This window comes from Anolis sagrei, chromosome 4, assembly GCF_037176765.1.
Source record: "Anolis sagrei isolate rAnoSag1 chromosome 4, rAnoSag1.mat, whole genome shotgun sequence".
NCBI lineage: Eukaryota > Metazoa > Chordata > Lepidosauria > Squamata > Dactyloidae > Anolis > Anolis sagrei.
The window spans coordinates 63,510,296-63,525,606 of record NC_090024.1 but is presented as its reverse complement, the minus strand read 5'-3'; the positions used below and the strand labels follow the sequence as shown (position 1 = coordinate 63,525,606).

General features: G+C 38.1%; 1 protein-coding gene across 1 annotated transcript in view; it reads left to right on the top strand.

The window, feature by feature from the left end:
* The window catches only part of LAMA1 (laminin subunit alpha 1), a 115,865-nt gene extending 101,792 nt beyond the window's left edge, over positions 1–14,073 (top strand). Inside the window, exons 54-63 of the mRNA XM_060775074.2 lie at positions 268–419; positions 1,227–1,412; positions 3,186–3,348; positions 4,619–4,731; positions 6,449–6,638; positions 7,325–7,483; positions 8,092–8,245; positions 9,749–9,882; positions 12,441–12,663; positions 13,554–14,073. Coding sequence (XP_060631057.2) covers positions 268–419; positions 1,227–1,412; positions 3,186–3,348; positions 4,619–4,731; positions 6,449–6,638; positions 7,325–7,483; positions 8,092–8,245; positions 9,749–9,882; positions 12,441–12,663; positions 13,554–13,714 — 1,635 coding nt within the window. The 3' untranslated portion in view covers positions 13,715–14,073. The remainder of the gene's footprint in view (positions 1–267; positions 420–1,226; positions 1,413–3,185; positions 3,349–4,618; positions 4,732–6,448; positions 6,639–7,324; positions 7,484–8,091; positions 8,246–9,748; positions 9,883–12,440; positions 12,664–13,553) is intronic.
* Positions 14,074–15,311: the final 1,238 nt, after the last annotated feature.

Here is a 15,311-nt window from a genome sequence, read left to right as displayed (position 1 = left end):
ATCATGGATCTCATGAATGTGAATGGTCTTGGATTAAAAATGTTTGTGCTATACATTTTGAAAGAATATTATATGATGCATTTCACTCATTCCAAAAAAAGAAAATATTTTGTATGCTTTTCCCCCATTGGGCCATTTCAGAAAAATAGATGTGGGGACACAGGAGAGCCCAAAGAAAAGTTGTTTTCTGTCTCCTTCCCTTCTTGCCAGGCCTACAGACCTTTAATAAAACCTTATTAATGTGATCCTCTTCTGAATTATTCTCAGCCATTTTTCTCCATTATGCTGGTCAATGGTCATTTGGCGGTGCATGTTAATGCTGGCGACAGAGCAAGTACCAGAAAGGTCTTGGTTCAACCTGATAATGGAACTTACAGTGATGGGCAAGAACATTCTGTCATTCTGACTCGGAATAAGAGGTACATGCTGGAGCATTTGTTTAATTATAGCCTGTTGTCAGTTTATCTTGTTCCCTAAAGAACTGACTGAGCTTAGTTTATTTCAGTACAATAATCACAGTTGTATTTTCTGTTATTAATGGAGGAGTTCCTATTTATATGGTAATTGCATCCTGCACAAGCACTGATTAAGCTGTGCATGAAATCTGCAAATGCTTGGCCGCCAGAGGGAATCCTAGCAACTATTGATGCAAAATATAATTACATAATTAGCTATTTTATTTATTAGACTTAAAAACATACCAATCAACCTACAGTAGGATTAGCTCTAGAAAATAATTATAAAGATATTAAATAATTCTATATCACCACCAGAATAAGGCGAACAACCACCACCCTGAATCATGTTTAATTTTGAGCAATTTAAGGTGGAGCATGGAAATTACTGAATCTTTCTTCCATTGCAAAATCTGAAATGCACATTGTGGTGGCACTTTGTTAGGAGAACCAAAAGGTGCAGATTGTGTCATACTAACTTGAAGACCAGTGGTTTCTTCATTAGACAGACAGACAGACAAAGAGATCACACAGGGAAAGAAAACTGAAGATAGAATGACAAATCTACATTTGTGGTCTTGAGGGAGAGAGTTGAAGCAGATAAAAGGCTAGACCAAACACACTAATGGGAATTAGGAGTATTAAAGCAAAGGCATTAAAAGAAGTGCAATATTTTCCATTCTTTGACAGCAACCAAGTACCATCATTAGAGAATTAGAATCTGTAGTAGCTAAACACTTAACCAATTTCTCTTTGTTTTGTTCCTTCCAGGATGATAATGGTCCAAGTGGATGAGAATAGCCCTGCAGAAATCAGACTTGGGCCACTGGCAGAAGCTAGACCAATGAATATATCTCACCTTTTCATTGGTGGAATTCCTGCAGGAGAAGGCATTTTAGGGCTAAAGACGACCAGCTCTTTCTATGGCTGTATAACTAATCTGATATTTAACATGGAGTAAGTTAGTTACCATGAGTATTAATACCCTTTCATTCAGTAATACATACAAATTACTCTTTCATACTTAAGCACCCATATTTTGTAGCAGGCAAATAGACCATTTAAGTCCTGTGCAAAACATGTCTTCTTGTAGGACAGGGATAGGCAAACATGGAGGGATGGGGACTGGTTTTCACATATATGCCCCTCCCAGTGGACTATATTGGTTCACCAAAGTCTCTAGATTCCTAAATATTTTTAAAAAACCACTTATCTTGGCAATTATCACTTCCCCCAGCTCAAAACCCCTACAGAATGCAGTGATTTTCCTTCGTTTGCCTTAAAAACGTATCAGTATCCCTCATAAATTTGCCAAAATTGAAACAGCAGCTGAGTGATTACACTTCTAGTTTTGATTCAAGTTTCAGCTAATTTTGAGGGATTTCAACAGGTTTTAAGATATATTTTGTGTTTGGGAGAGCAAAGCTTGTGTGTTTTGATCTGTGGCGGAGTGGAACAAAAAAAATCACCTAGAATTTTATTTTGTTAAAGATCATCAAGTTTGGGACTTGGGGCTTGGGGCTTGGGGCTTGGAGCTTGGAGGCCACACATGGCCCAGTAGCTGCATATTGCTTACTCTGATATAGATGTCTTTTTATTGTCCTATGTTGAAAAAAGGGAAAAGGAATGGGGACATCAGGATGTTGAGAAAAATTATTATATAAAAATCAAAAGTAATCAATTGGCTGCATATAGCCCATCCTGAAATAGGTTGTGATTTTGTATACTCCATAACCTTCAGTTATAGCAAAGTCATTTAGTCAAGTCAACTTTATTTTTTATCCTGTCCCATCTTCCCTTGGGGACTCAGGGTGGCTAACAATATGGATGGCAGCCATTCGATGCCACACAAATACACAAAGATACAAATACATAATACATTGAAAGCAAACAATTAATACCATTTATCATAACTAAGACATAATAGCAATCAAAGAGACACAATTTGCAACAACATTTAAAAACAGGATTAAAAACCCAGTTCAATACATTAAAAGCCATATCTGTCTTCAAAGCCCTGCCAATAAGCCATTCATTGTGTGGTAGCCAGATATTCAAATGTTTGATTCTCCATAAGCCTGGGAGCATAGGTGCATTTTTAATTCTTTCTTGAAAGAGGAGCTTGTGGGGTCCATTTTAATCTCCTTCGGAAGAAAGTTCCATACGTGGGGGTGACTACAGAAAAGGTGCTCTCTCTAGTCTCCACAAGCTGGTTTTAGGATGGGCGTGGGATCGAGAGGAGGACTTTGCTTGATGAACGTAGTGACTGGGCAGGTTCATATGAGGGGAGGCGGGTGGTCCGATAGTTTGGACCCGAATCATTTAGGGCTTTAAATGTAACGACCAGCATTTTAAATTTTGCCTGGTAGCAAACTAGTAGCCAGTGGAGCTTCCGCAACATGGAAATTGTTCACTCCCTTTATGGCCCTACAGTTAGTAACCTGACCACTGATCTCTAGACCAGCTGAAACTTAAAGGTTTTAATGCAATATTGCAAACCTTAAAATGTTTCTGATTAGTACATGTACTTTTTCAGATCTATGAGTAGAGGTCAAAGTCAGATTGTGGAAAAAAAATATGAAATGTCTGACTGATGTAAAAACATGTGAGAATTTTGTAGATGAAAATACAGGCAGCCTATAAATGTTGTTTCCAGCATTTGTAATGTGAAGAATGCAGTCTTGTGTTTCATTTCGACAAAATGACATGTCTCTTTCCTTTAAAATCCAGGCTTCTGGATTTCACAACTGCTTTGAGGTATGAAAGTGTTGATATGGGTAGCTGTTTCCTTTGGGAAAAGCCAAAACCTGCCATCAATCCAGAAGACCCTGAGATCCTTTCTGAAATGCAGATGTTACCAGTTTCCCTACAACCTCTTGCTGAAATTAAAGAAGTATGTAAATGATCCAGTGTAATATAATACATAGTTTTAGAAGTGAAGTAGAATACTGGGAAATGAGGCTTTGAATCCATGCTTGACTGGGTGGCTTTGGGAAAATCACACTCTCTTAGCCTCAGCTCTGAACAAATTTTGTCAAATAAACCCCATGATAGGTTTGTATTAGGGTCACCATAAAACAGAAAGTACTAGAAAGCACATAAAATCAATGTAAATAAAGATCCAGACAACTGATTCTTGTGGCAAAATGCATCTTGAAGAGATGGCAGATGTCATGGGGAGATATGTTGGAAAGAAGAGAACTGACAACAATTTTATTGCACCATCAGAATAATGTTTCTGTTTAGCAGCAGGGAAAAACTTGTACATATAGTGGTATTGTTGAAGAAAGTTAGCAAAATATTCTGGTGTTGTCTTTTCTGTACAGTATTAATCATCAGCAGATTTGAGATACAGAAAAGTAGGGGGAAAAACACACTATATACTCATGCATAAATCTAAGTATTTTAGTCAAAAAATCAACCCAGAAAATCTGGGGTGATTTATCCATGGATCAATATGATTGTTCCTAGACACTGATAAAGATGAAGTCTTCAGATACATAATATGAGTTAATGCTTCACTTAGTCCGTAGAGCAGTGGTTTTCAACCTGTGGGTCCCCAGATGTTTTGGCCTTCAACTCCCAAAAATCATAACAACTGGTAAACTAGCTGGGATTTCTGGGAGTTGTAGGCCAAAACACCTGGGGACCCATAAGTTGAGAACCACTGCCATAGATTTTCTGTTTCTGAATAGTATTTTTACTTGAAATTAAACTACTGAAGCATTCTTTTGTATTCTGGAATGGGAGAGTGCTTCTATAGCTGTAATATAATAAATATCATAGAAGGGTTATGCTCATCAAGAGGGGAAAATGTTGGATTTCTGGTTTTGGCCTTACAGTCAAAGAGAAAAGGGGAATGAACTGCTTACTCATTTCACAGTTGCACCAGGTTTTTCTGCCATTTCATTCTGAATGATAGAGATTGATGCTTATTAAGAAGCAGAACTATCTCAATCACTGAATAAATTTACAATTTACAAACTCAGTTTTCATTTTTGCTAGGGAGCATTATGGTATGTCTGCTTGGATTCTTACGATTCGGCTTCATATTTGTAATTTGTACCTTGAATAGTCAGCAATCTGTTGAAATCTAGCCAGAATATTTTGTCATATGCAGTGATGGATATTAAGCCCTTTAACTTGAACTCTCTCATTAACAGAAACCATGTGCAGAGGGTGAAATACTAAATTATGTCTCCGGGGCGTATCAGTTTGGACTTTCCAGAAACAGTCACTTGGTGCTACTTTTCAATCACTCTACAGTTAGAAAAAAGTAGGTGTATCATAACAGCGTATATTTATGATGCTTTTATGAAATATGCAATGTTTTGTACAATGTTGCTTGCCTTGAAAACATGTATGACAGATGATAGTTTGAATTTTGTGAAATGGCGACTGAGACTGGGAGATAATGGCAAAGGGCACAAAAGATTACTTCTGTTCAGTTCCGTTGATGGATGGGAGAGATAAATGCCTACATTCTCATTCTCTCTCTCTCTCAATATAGATAGAGAGATAGAAATAAATAAATAAATAAATAAATAAATAGATAGATAGATAAACACACATACGCACATGCCCTGAAATGCTGAAGTGGAAAGAATTTCAGGTAGAATACATTCAAAATAACAAATTTACCCATTGTTTTAAGTGCTCATTTTTCAAAAATATGGCTTTTCCAGTGTGCCTTCCCTGAATAAGGAAATAATTCCCAGCAAAATGTCCTCAGAAGCACTTTAACTACTCGTTGGGTTGCTCTCCCTTTATTTCTTTTAAAACTCTCTTACCAGATACATCCTACCTCTGTTCATGACCAGCATTTACTTTTTAAATTTTAAACTATTACATTTGGCCCGGCCATAGGTTTTTAAATCATTGCGTGTTATTGTTTATATGTGATTTATATTAATTGTATTGTTTTATTTGCTTATTGCTTTTTGTTTTTTGATGTGTTGTCGGGCTTGGCCGCATGTAAGCCGCTCCGAGTCCCCTCGGGGAGATGGTGGCGGGGTATAAATACATTTTTATTATTATTTATTATTTTGAATCCATTATACCTGTGGTTTTGTTTTGTACTATTGCCTCCCTTGGCACATCCCAACAGCAACCTAACAGGTGGGTATAAGACTTAACCTGTCAATAACTGTGACAATTCACCAGTGTAGATGATGTGTTAGAATTCTAATTGGTTCATTTTTCAAGTAAGTTCCCCCCACCATATTTGCAAATTAATTCATATATTTCATGGAAGAAAAGTGAGATTTTTCTAAACAAACATAATAAGTTCAGGAAAAAGTGAAACTGATAGGTTTTTATGTGCCTAGTGCAGGGCTTGTGTGTGTTGAACTCCAAGGTGACTTATAAAGGAACCTATAAAAAAGCATGATCATGGAACAACCATTCTTGTCTCCTCCTAGCAGAAAGATGCCTCCGCTTTAACTGCCCTTCAGCAGAGTTCATCTTTTGAGTAGCATTTTGCAGTAGCTGGAGGAGAAAGGCTGGGGAAAGTTCCTACCTGCAAACATCTCAACCTTGAACCCATCCCATTGATTTTTCCACTAGCTTTTTTTAAAAAAAATGTTCCAGTCAACACAGTTAGAAAACCTTTAGCACCAATTTTAACCTTAGATATTCTCTAGGTACTTTGCTGCTTTGTTTTTAACCCCATTCCCCTGTCTATCACAAGTTATTTTCCTCAGATTTCTGTTCTGCTCAACTTTCTTTTCTGTTTTATTCTTCCTACATCGATCCTCTTAGAACAATTTCATTAAACTTTTGTGGCTTGAATCCAGATATGTCCCTCTTCAAGCCAGTCCTTCCATTCGCAATAGGATTTCAGATCTAGCACAGACTTCCCCCTCTATTCTTTATAGGTCACCAAACTAAAAAAATTGCCATTGGTAGTATGTCCAAGGTATTTACTTCTTTGAGACTAATTGAGTATCCCAGGAGTCTCCATGCTGAAATAATTTCTGCCTGCTCTTTTCTAGGTTGTCTGTGCAGTTGAACCTCCGGACCTTCGCTTCCAGTGGTCTCATATACTACATGGCTCATCAAAAGCAGATTGATTATGCTGCGCTTCAGCTACATGGAGGGAAGCTTTATTTTTCATTTGATTTGGGAAAAGGACGGGCAGTAGCTTTTCATGGCACAATCATCAATGATGGGAAATGGCATACGGTGGGTGCCCCAAATGTTCACATTCAACCTTATCTCGGGCCACCCTTGGACTTTTCTCTTCTTCTTCTATTTAAATTCTATTTATTCATTCCCTATAGAATTTCTTTAAAAGCCTTTTTTGTTTTTAACAAATGCCCTCTGTATTTAGATATCCAATGTTGTGAAAGTATAATAAATTAAGACTACATTGACTTCCAACATGAGACCACCGAGAGGCACATTTCTAGTCACAGTACAGGCAATTCCCAAGTTACAAACATCTGACTTACAAATGACTTACAGTTAAAAACAGGGGTGAGATAACAGAAAGTGACATAACAGGAAGTGTGAGAACTCTACTTCTCAGAAGGGAAATTCACTCCTGAAAGGGTTATCATGGGGGAAAGAAAGTGAGGTGAAATCTTCTTAACAGGGGCACAGACAGCAAAACAAACACCACAGGAGTGTTAATCCTTCCCCTAGGCTATCCAAATAATATATATTATATTGTGTTTTATTATATTATATTGTGTTATATTATATTATATTAGTGGAGTTACACTTAAAAATGTACCTGTTCCAACTTGCATACAAATTCGACTTATGAACAAACCTATAGAACCTATCTTGTTTGTAACTTTGGTCTGCCTGAATATGGACTTTTGTATGCACCAAGAGTCTTATTAATGGCATATATCATCTTATAGGTGAGGACGGAGTATATGAAAAAGAAAGGTCTAATAGTTGTTGATGGGCATGAATCTGTGGCTGTGAATGTTCCAGGAGATGGAAACACACTGGATGTTGACGGGAAGCTCTACTTAGGAGGTCTACCCTTCGATTACTCAGCCAGGAATATTGGAAATGTAAGAAGTCTTTTGTTTTTCTTAATGAACTTTAAGTATCTTACCTACCAAGCAGATCAGTCCAAATGGCACCAGTTTGTAAGAGGAGATCAATTTGCAATGCATAGAAACACTGAACTCATGTGGAGAATGACACAATTGTCTTGTCATGAACAATCAGCATGTGAGCTAATTTTAAAATAGTATTCCGTGTTGTCTATAAACCATGTAAATTGACCCATGGTTGTTTTCAGTGTAGATTATATGAATAGCATGATAATTGTGCTTTTGTTTTTTTTACTTCATTTGTTCCAAATATATTTAAAATATATTAAATCTCTTTATTTAAACCAATATTTCAAGTAATTATTTTAAAACTATTTCAGTGCATTTTTTAAAACAGCAGGGTAGTCCTAGTTTGGAAGTCTTAACAACTGTGATTCATTGTCTCTTTTATAGACTCAACAGTGTTCTTTTTTCTTTTTGCCATTAACAATAACTTCCTCAATGCTTTATAGTTCTGAAACAACAAGAAGCCTGATGTATCTATATGTGAGTGTTTGTAATAGTGTTCTACACATGTGACAGTGTATGTGCTTTACTAACACTGGTACTGACTGTATTTTCAGGTTACTCACAGCATCCCTGCTTGCATTGGTGGAATAACTGTTAATAATAAGCAAGTGGACAAAGATAGCCCAGTTTCCATTTTTTCTGTGAACAAATGCTACACTGCAGCCCAGGAAGGAACATTTTTTGATGGAAGTGGTTTTCTTGCTCTTGGTAAGGGAGACATTCTGCCAGCTTCACATCAACTAATTTACTAATTATATTTTAAAAGACAACTGAAATAAGATCGGAAGGGATTTTCTGATTATGTATAAGCAGTCTATAAAGAGTTCCTTGTATAATTATTCTGTATTCGAGAAATGTATGTGTTTCATCAATTCCATTTGAATAGAAAAAGCAAGTAAAAATGATTAAAGTTAAGGAGCTGGGTTTATTTTTTCTGTTGTGAGGTAAGCCACTGAGGCAGTTTTGTACACTGAGAACTTCTTCCTAACCATTACTTGTGGTTACTAATTACTTTATGGAATATATGAAATCCTTGTAGATGGGGTCAGATTGCTCCCCTTTCCCTAAATAGGGCTTAGGCTATTATGGCTGATGTAAATATTGATATTTTTACCTAATGTGTTCATGGTTTTCATTGACTTTAGTGGTGATTTAATGAAACTTTATAGATCTGTTTTTCCTGGTTTTTTTTTAATGATCTGTCTAGTTCAGAGGTTCTTAAGCTTTTTTGTTCCATGTACCTCTTTGCCAGTCAAGTAAAAACCATGGACCCCTTGTCAGAATGTAGTGGCAGGTAGTTTTATGACACACAATATCAGCAATTTTAGTATTATTCAGTTATGTTTAAAATTTTCCTATAATCTCAATACCTTACAACACAGCATATATGTTCAAACTTTTTTGAGGTATGCAACAGCTGTAATGTGATATGAAATCAATATTAATTTACTCTATACACTCTATACATTCATAAGCGAAGAAAATGCTAGATTCCAGTTAGAGGTCAGAGAAAAATAAAGGTAATATGTTGAATTTTTAAAATCCAAACTCTTCTACATGCACATGAACATGGACCCCTGGAATCTCTCATTGGACCCCCAAGCAGACTGTGGACCCCTGGTTAAGACCCTTGGTCTAGTTGTTTCCAAACCATGTGCATGTAGATGGAGTATGATTGGCTGGGTCACTTTTCTGACAGTTTATTTGTTATGGGACTTCACCATATGGCACTGCCTTGTCACATGTTGAGGGGCGGTGTCTAACTGGGATGGATAGGCCTACCATAAGGAAGCATTACGAAAGGCAAGGGAGTTCAAGAAGAACTGCTATTAAAAGTAATGTTCCCTAGACTGATGCCGTCCCTGATGACGGCTGCCAATTCCTAGCAAGTTTCCAGGAATGCCGTTCTCTTGCACAACCTTCCAGGAATGCCGTTCTCTTTTTCATTTTTAGTAATGAAAAGAAATCATTACTATATTAGAGAATCTGTGAAATAGAGAATATTGAAGATGCCCTTCCAATAATCTGCTTTGTTAGACCAAAAAGTAGTAGGACTGGCCTTCTCATATTACTATATTTAAATCAAAAAGTTAGCAGCCTCATCTGATCATTTTGGCTTTTCCAGATGTGGATGTTTCATTCGCCACAACATCCTATTCTGAAAAACTGAAATGCCTCTCTTAATGCTTTTCTTTTTGTTTCCTTTTTCAGTTAAGGAAGGTTATAAAGTACGATCTGATGTTAATATCACATTTGAGTTCCGCACTACTGTTGCAAATGGAGTTCTTCTTGGAATCAGTAGTGCAAAAGTAGATGCTATTGGTCTGGAACTTGTAACCGGCAAGGTATGTTATGTATTCAAATGGTATATGAGGATATCTTGATGAAACAGTCTTGATGGATCTAGCTCTGCATTCCTAATCACTGTCAAGAAGAATACATAAGTTATGTGCAATTCTTGACAGAAAAATTGTGGGAGTTGTTAATGTATGACAGTATAAACTGCTAAGTACACACTTCGTTATGAAAATAGGGTTTAACCCTTAGTTAACCCTTAGAATCATGCGCCTAATTTTCAGTAGCAATGTGCTCCTTCCCTATTTGGATTATTAAGCTGATTTTCCAGCTGTTTGTTTCAATACACTCTGGGAAAAGAATACAGTTATAATGCAACAAAAGTTTCCTAGTGATTTTCTAATTAAACCAATGAGAAATGAAGGGGTCTCAAAAGGAGAGTTAAGATCAATTACTAATTAATAATCACACTAGCTGCCCCCGGCCACGCTTTGCTGTGGCCTCAGTCTGGTTCCTTCCTTCTCAACCACTTTCCTTCCTTCCCCTTTTCTGTCCCTTCTTCCTTCCTGTGCATGCATACTTGGCTCTCAAAGCTGGTATGGCCAGCTCTGTCCCTCATGCAGGAGGGAGCGGGGCCAGGGGAGTTGTTTCTGCACATGCACTGTATCATTATTTAGGTTTTTTTGACTTTTTAAGTCCCTTCTACTGTGTTTTTCATTGTTTTTATGAGTGATAGTCACTTATTGGCCTGATAGGTGTATTGTGTCCAAATTTGGTGTAAGTTCATCCAGTGGTTTGTGAGTTATGTTAATCCCACAAACTAACATTACATTTTTATTTATATAGATTAGTAACATTACACCTGCCACTGGCCTGGGCACATAACATCTTTTCTAAATAGGCAATATCTGTGGGGAAAATGAACTCAAGCTGCAATTTCAGACATACTTCAGTTTAAGTTGAGTTTAACTAGTTCCAAGAAACATTTCTAAGTTTGGAGTACACATGCATAAAAGGTTTTTGTTGTTAAAATATTTGGACTGTGGTTAAGACTCTAATAGGAAAGATAAAGGTTTCCCCTGGCATTAAGTCTAGTAGTTATGTTCAAATCTGGGGGATAGTGCTCTCTATTTCAAAACAAAGATCTGGCATGGTCTATCGACACCTCCAAGGCTATGTGGCCAGCATGACTGCATGGAGCACCGTTACCTTCCCACAGAAGCGGTATCTATTGACCTACTCACATTTGCATGTTTTCCAACTGCTAGGTTGGCAGAAGCTGGGGCTAACAGCGGGAGCTCACCTCGCTCTCCAGATTTGAACCTTCAGCCTTTCAGTCAGCAAGTTCAGCAGCTCAACAGTTTAACCCACAGCACCACCAGGGGATCTTGACCATTGTCCAAAAAATTTTTATGGCAAAATGACTGGAAGATGGGGATGATGACAAAGGATGGCACTTTCTTGAGGGACAAACTTTGTTTTCTTCTTAGGAAACTGGGAGGGTATGGGTTTTTTGTGTGTGGCTAATTTTGTGTTACTCAGACCCTTCAAGGCAATCCAGGGCTTCTTGTCCTGCAACTCCCAACATTCCTTACCATTATTTATTTGGGTAAGGGTTCTGGGACCAGGAATCCAAGAACATCTGGAAGGCCACAATTTCTACTCCACTGCTAGGGACTAATCTGCCTTATTTCCTCAGCTTTATCTTTCAAATTATCCAGTAAAATTCTTGGCAATGTGAGACAGGCCAGGTGAGGAGGTGACTCTGGCAGTTACTCTCTGTAAAGCAATTGGTTCAATCAGTACAAATGAGGAATTCTAGGAGTTGTCCCCAAAATGTAATTTCTTTAAATTCTGGATCCAAACCTCACATATATTGGGCTCTTTAGCATCAGTAGTACCAGGCATGTGAAAGAAGACGATGCTATGGCACATTTTTGCACCCTAAATCTTCAACTGGTACCTATCTGGAAGGCCATGAATGAGAACTACTCAGTCCTTCAAGTCTGATGTCGTAAATACTGAACAGAATGCCAGAATGATTTTGTTGTTCCTTCTAACAAAAAAGAAGTGCTCGTCTGTTCACAATCATGCAGGGAAACATAAATTGTCAAAAGTTTTATGGGGTATCCTAACCTTTGTATACATCCTTTCTCATCAAGCATGAGATAAATTTTGAATATTCAGTCACATTCGTGAAAGGTAAAATGCTTTCAAACAGCGTATACCAGATATTTTTCCTGCTTTGACAAGACAGTTGTTTTCAGGTTCCTAGCTAACACATTTTAGACAAGAAACATAGTAAAGCTACGTTCGCCTTCTTAAATTTCCATGCATTTTTCTGTGGTTATTGCAGGAGTAGTTACTTACCTAAACTGCTGAAGACACCCACTTTGCCCACATAGGCAATATTGCATTACTTGTTTCTTTGTCAAATGTAGGGAATGTACACAACTGCATTCACTTCAAGTGAGCTTTGATTTAATCATTCTCCGTGTGATTAAAATGAAAACATTCCCACATCATTGTTAAATGGTTTGTTAGGTTAAAGAAGCCATCTGTTTCACTTGTCTCCTGTCCTTACTGCCATTTGGCTGATTTTGTGTAGGTTTTATTCAGCGTCAACAATGGAGCTGGCAGAATAACAGCTACCTATGAACCAAAAGGCACAGCCAGCCTGTGTGATGGAAGGTGGCACAAGCTTCAAGCAAACAAAAGCAAACATCACATTGCTCTGACAGTTGATGGGAATTTGGTTCAGACAGATAATCCACATATGCACTCAACCTCTGCAGATACGAACAACCCCATTTATGTTGGAGGCTATCCTGGTATGTAGCTTTCCTCACTTTCAAAAGCAAGAGCAGGGGGACAAGTAAATAATTATAACTCTTTGGGAAGCTTTATGTGTAGTTGTGTGTTGTAAACAATTGGGAGTGAAAATGCCAGAATAGGATATACAGTGTTCCCTCACTTATTGCGGGGGTTCCGTTCCAGTGAAAATCCACCAAGTACGGATGCCATATTATTTTAAATATTTATACATTATTTATTTTTTTCCTTACCCGTGCATCCTTACCTGCCTCCCAGCCCATCTCAAGGGCGCCTGCTTGCCTCCCTGGCCTCCGCAGAGCGTCTGGAGCCATGCAGGCAGCAGCAGGCCAGGGAGGCAGGCCTTCCCCGCCGTGCCTAAGGCTACTGCACTTCTGGGGTCTATGGAGGCCAGGGAGGCAAGCCTTCCTTACCGTGTCTCAGGCCGCTGCACTTCTGGGATCCCTGGCCTCCATTAATTAAAAATAATTAATATTTTTAATTAATATTTTCAAAAACCCGCAAAACAGCAAGTCTGCTAAAAGCGAACCGTGAAGTAGCAAGGGAACACTAGTTTGTTTCCTGGAATAGAAAGAATGCCAAAACACAGCAGGATCCAGTGATGTGAGCAGTTTTTGAGTGTTATTGATGCTCCTTTATTTCTCTCCTCCACAAAACTAAATTGCGGCCAGCTTGATCTTGGGAGCAAAATGATAACTCGCAGACCCCTCAAGAGACCTTTTGACCATCATCATGACTTTTAGTGGTCAAACAGCCCCCAAGAACTGTTTGGTCACTGTCTCTGTGACGCAGGTGTTATTACAATATATCAGGGCAGCTTTGAATGTGCACATTTTAATGTCTTCCAGACAGTAAGCAAACTCATTGTGTTCTCTTGCTTGTTTTCTAGCTGATGTAAAACAAAATTGTTTGACCAGTAAGAGCTCATTCCAAGGGTGTTTGAGAAACCTCGTCCTGATCAAGAGCCAACAGGTGGAATCTTTTGACTTCAGCAAAGCCTTCGACCTGCGTGGAGTCTTTCCACATTCCTGCCCTGGGGCTGAGCACTAAATGGCAAGGAAAAAGGTCCACCTCAAGAGGTTTTGCATACTGTTAATGAAAAAGAAATGTTTTAACTGTATAGTGATCTACCTATATTTTCCATCTCAGGATGATGTTTTTAGCCAGAACTTTTATACCATTTGTAATTTTTAAAACCTCTTTGTGCAACAAATACCTCTACTAATAGGTTAACAACATTAACTCAGTACTGTTTTTTTTTAATTGCTGGTGATTTTTTTGTAAATCAATGTTTACAATGTATTTTCTGCTGATTACTTGACAGTATTTCTTTTGGTTTAAGTGGCTCTTTTTATTATACAGATGTAAAATAAAATAGGGCTCCACACAATAAAAGCATTCTTCCATAATGTGTGTGTCATCATAGACTATCTACCACCACAAGCTATTACTTGTGACTGAGTATGATTGTTTTCCAACTGTAGAGTCTTCGTGGTGGGTCCCTAGGTGATTGTGGAGACCTATTCTGGATCTGCTTGTTCTTTCACAGTGATTACATCAATTTCTAGATGGAAGGCTGTCTTGACAATGGTTGGTTTGATGAACCTTCCTCTTGAAATGTTTCTCTTTTTTGCTTTCCATTGGTAACAGCTAACCTCCAGTTAATATGCTCAAGGGCCAGGGCTTCCCAGCTCTCGGTGTCTATGCCACAGTTTTTGAGGTCAGCCTTAAGTCCATCTTTAAACTGTCTGTTCTTGAGTTGAGAGTATAGTAACTGCCTTGGGAGATAGTAATCTGGCATTCAGTCAACATAGCCAGTCCTGCTAAGTTGATGGTAGAGGATCATCACTTCAGTGCTGGTGGTCTTTGTTTCTTCCAGAATGCTGGCATTTGTCTGCTTGTCTTCCCAAGAGATTTGCAGGATTTCTTTTGGAGACAGCACTGATGGAATCATTCCAGAAGTTGAGAGTGACATTTGTAGGCAAGAATATTTATTTATTTATTTATTTATTTATTTATTTATGTCCTCTATTTATATCCCGCCTTCCTCTACCCCGAAGGGGACTCAAGGTGGCTTTACAAATGGCAACTATTTGATGACTTTAGAGAACAATTAAATATATTTAAATTAAAAATTAGAGATAAAAAAACACATTAAAACATACAAATATTATCACAATTAAAATCACACAATTCACAGTCATAATTTGGGGCCGTTTTGAAAATCAATGCACATATTTCATAGTTATTTTTGCGCTACAGTTCATCCCCAAAGACTTGACCCCAGAGCCAGGTTTTTACTTTCCTTCTGAAGGCCAGGAGGAAGGGAGCTGCTCTAATATCACTGGGGGGAGAGTCCCACAGCTGAGGGGCCACCACTGAAAATGCTCTGTCCCTCGTTCTCACCAGACGCACCTGTGCAGGTAGCGGGACAAAGAGCAAGGCCTCCCCCGACAATCTTAATCTCAGTATAACAGGGTTAGGAGGACAATAGCTTTATAAACAAGTCTCTTGGCATCCCTACAAATGTCCTGATCCTCAAACACTCTGCTTTATTTAAAAAAATGCTGCACTTGCAGAGCTCAATCCAACAGTGTCCACGCTTCAAAATTTATTTTTCTTTTTTGAACCATGGTGGTGACATGGA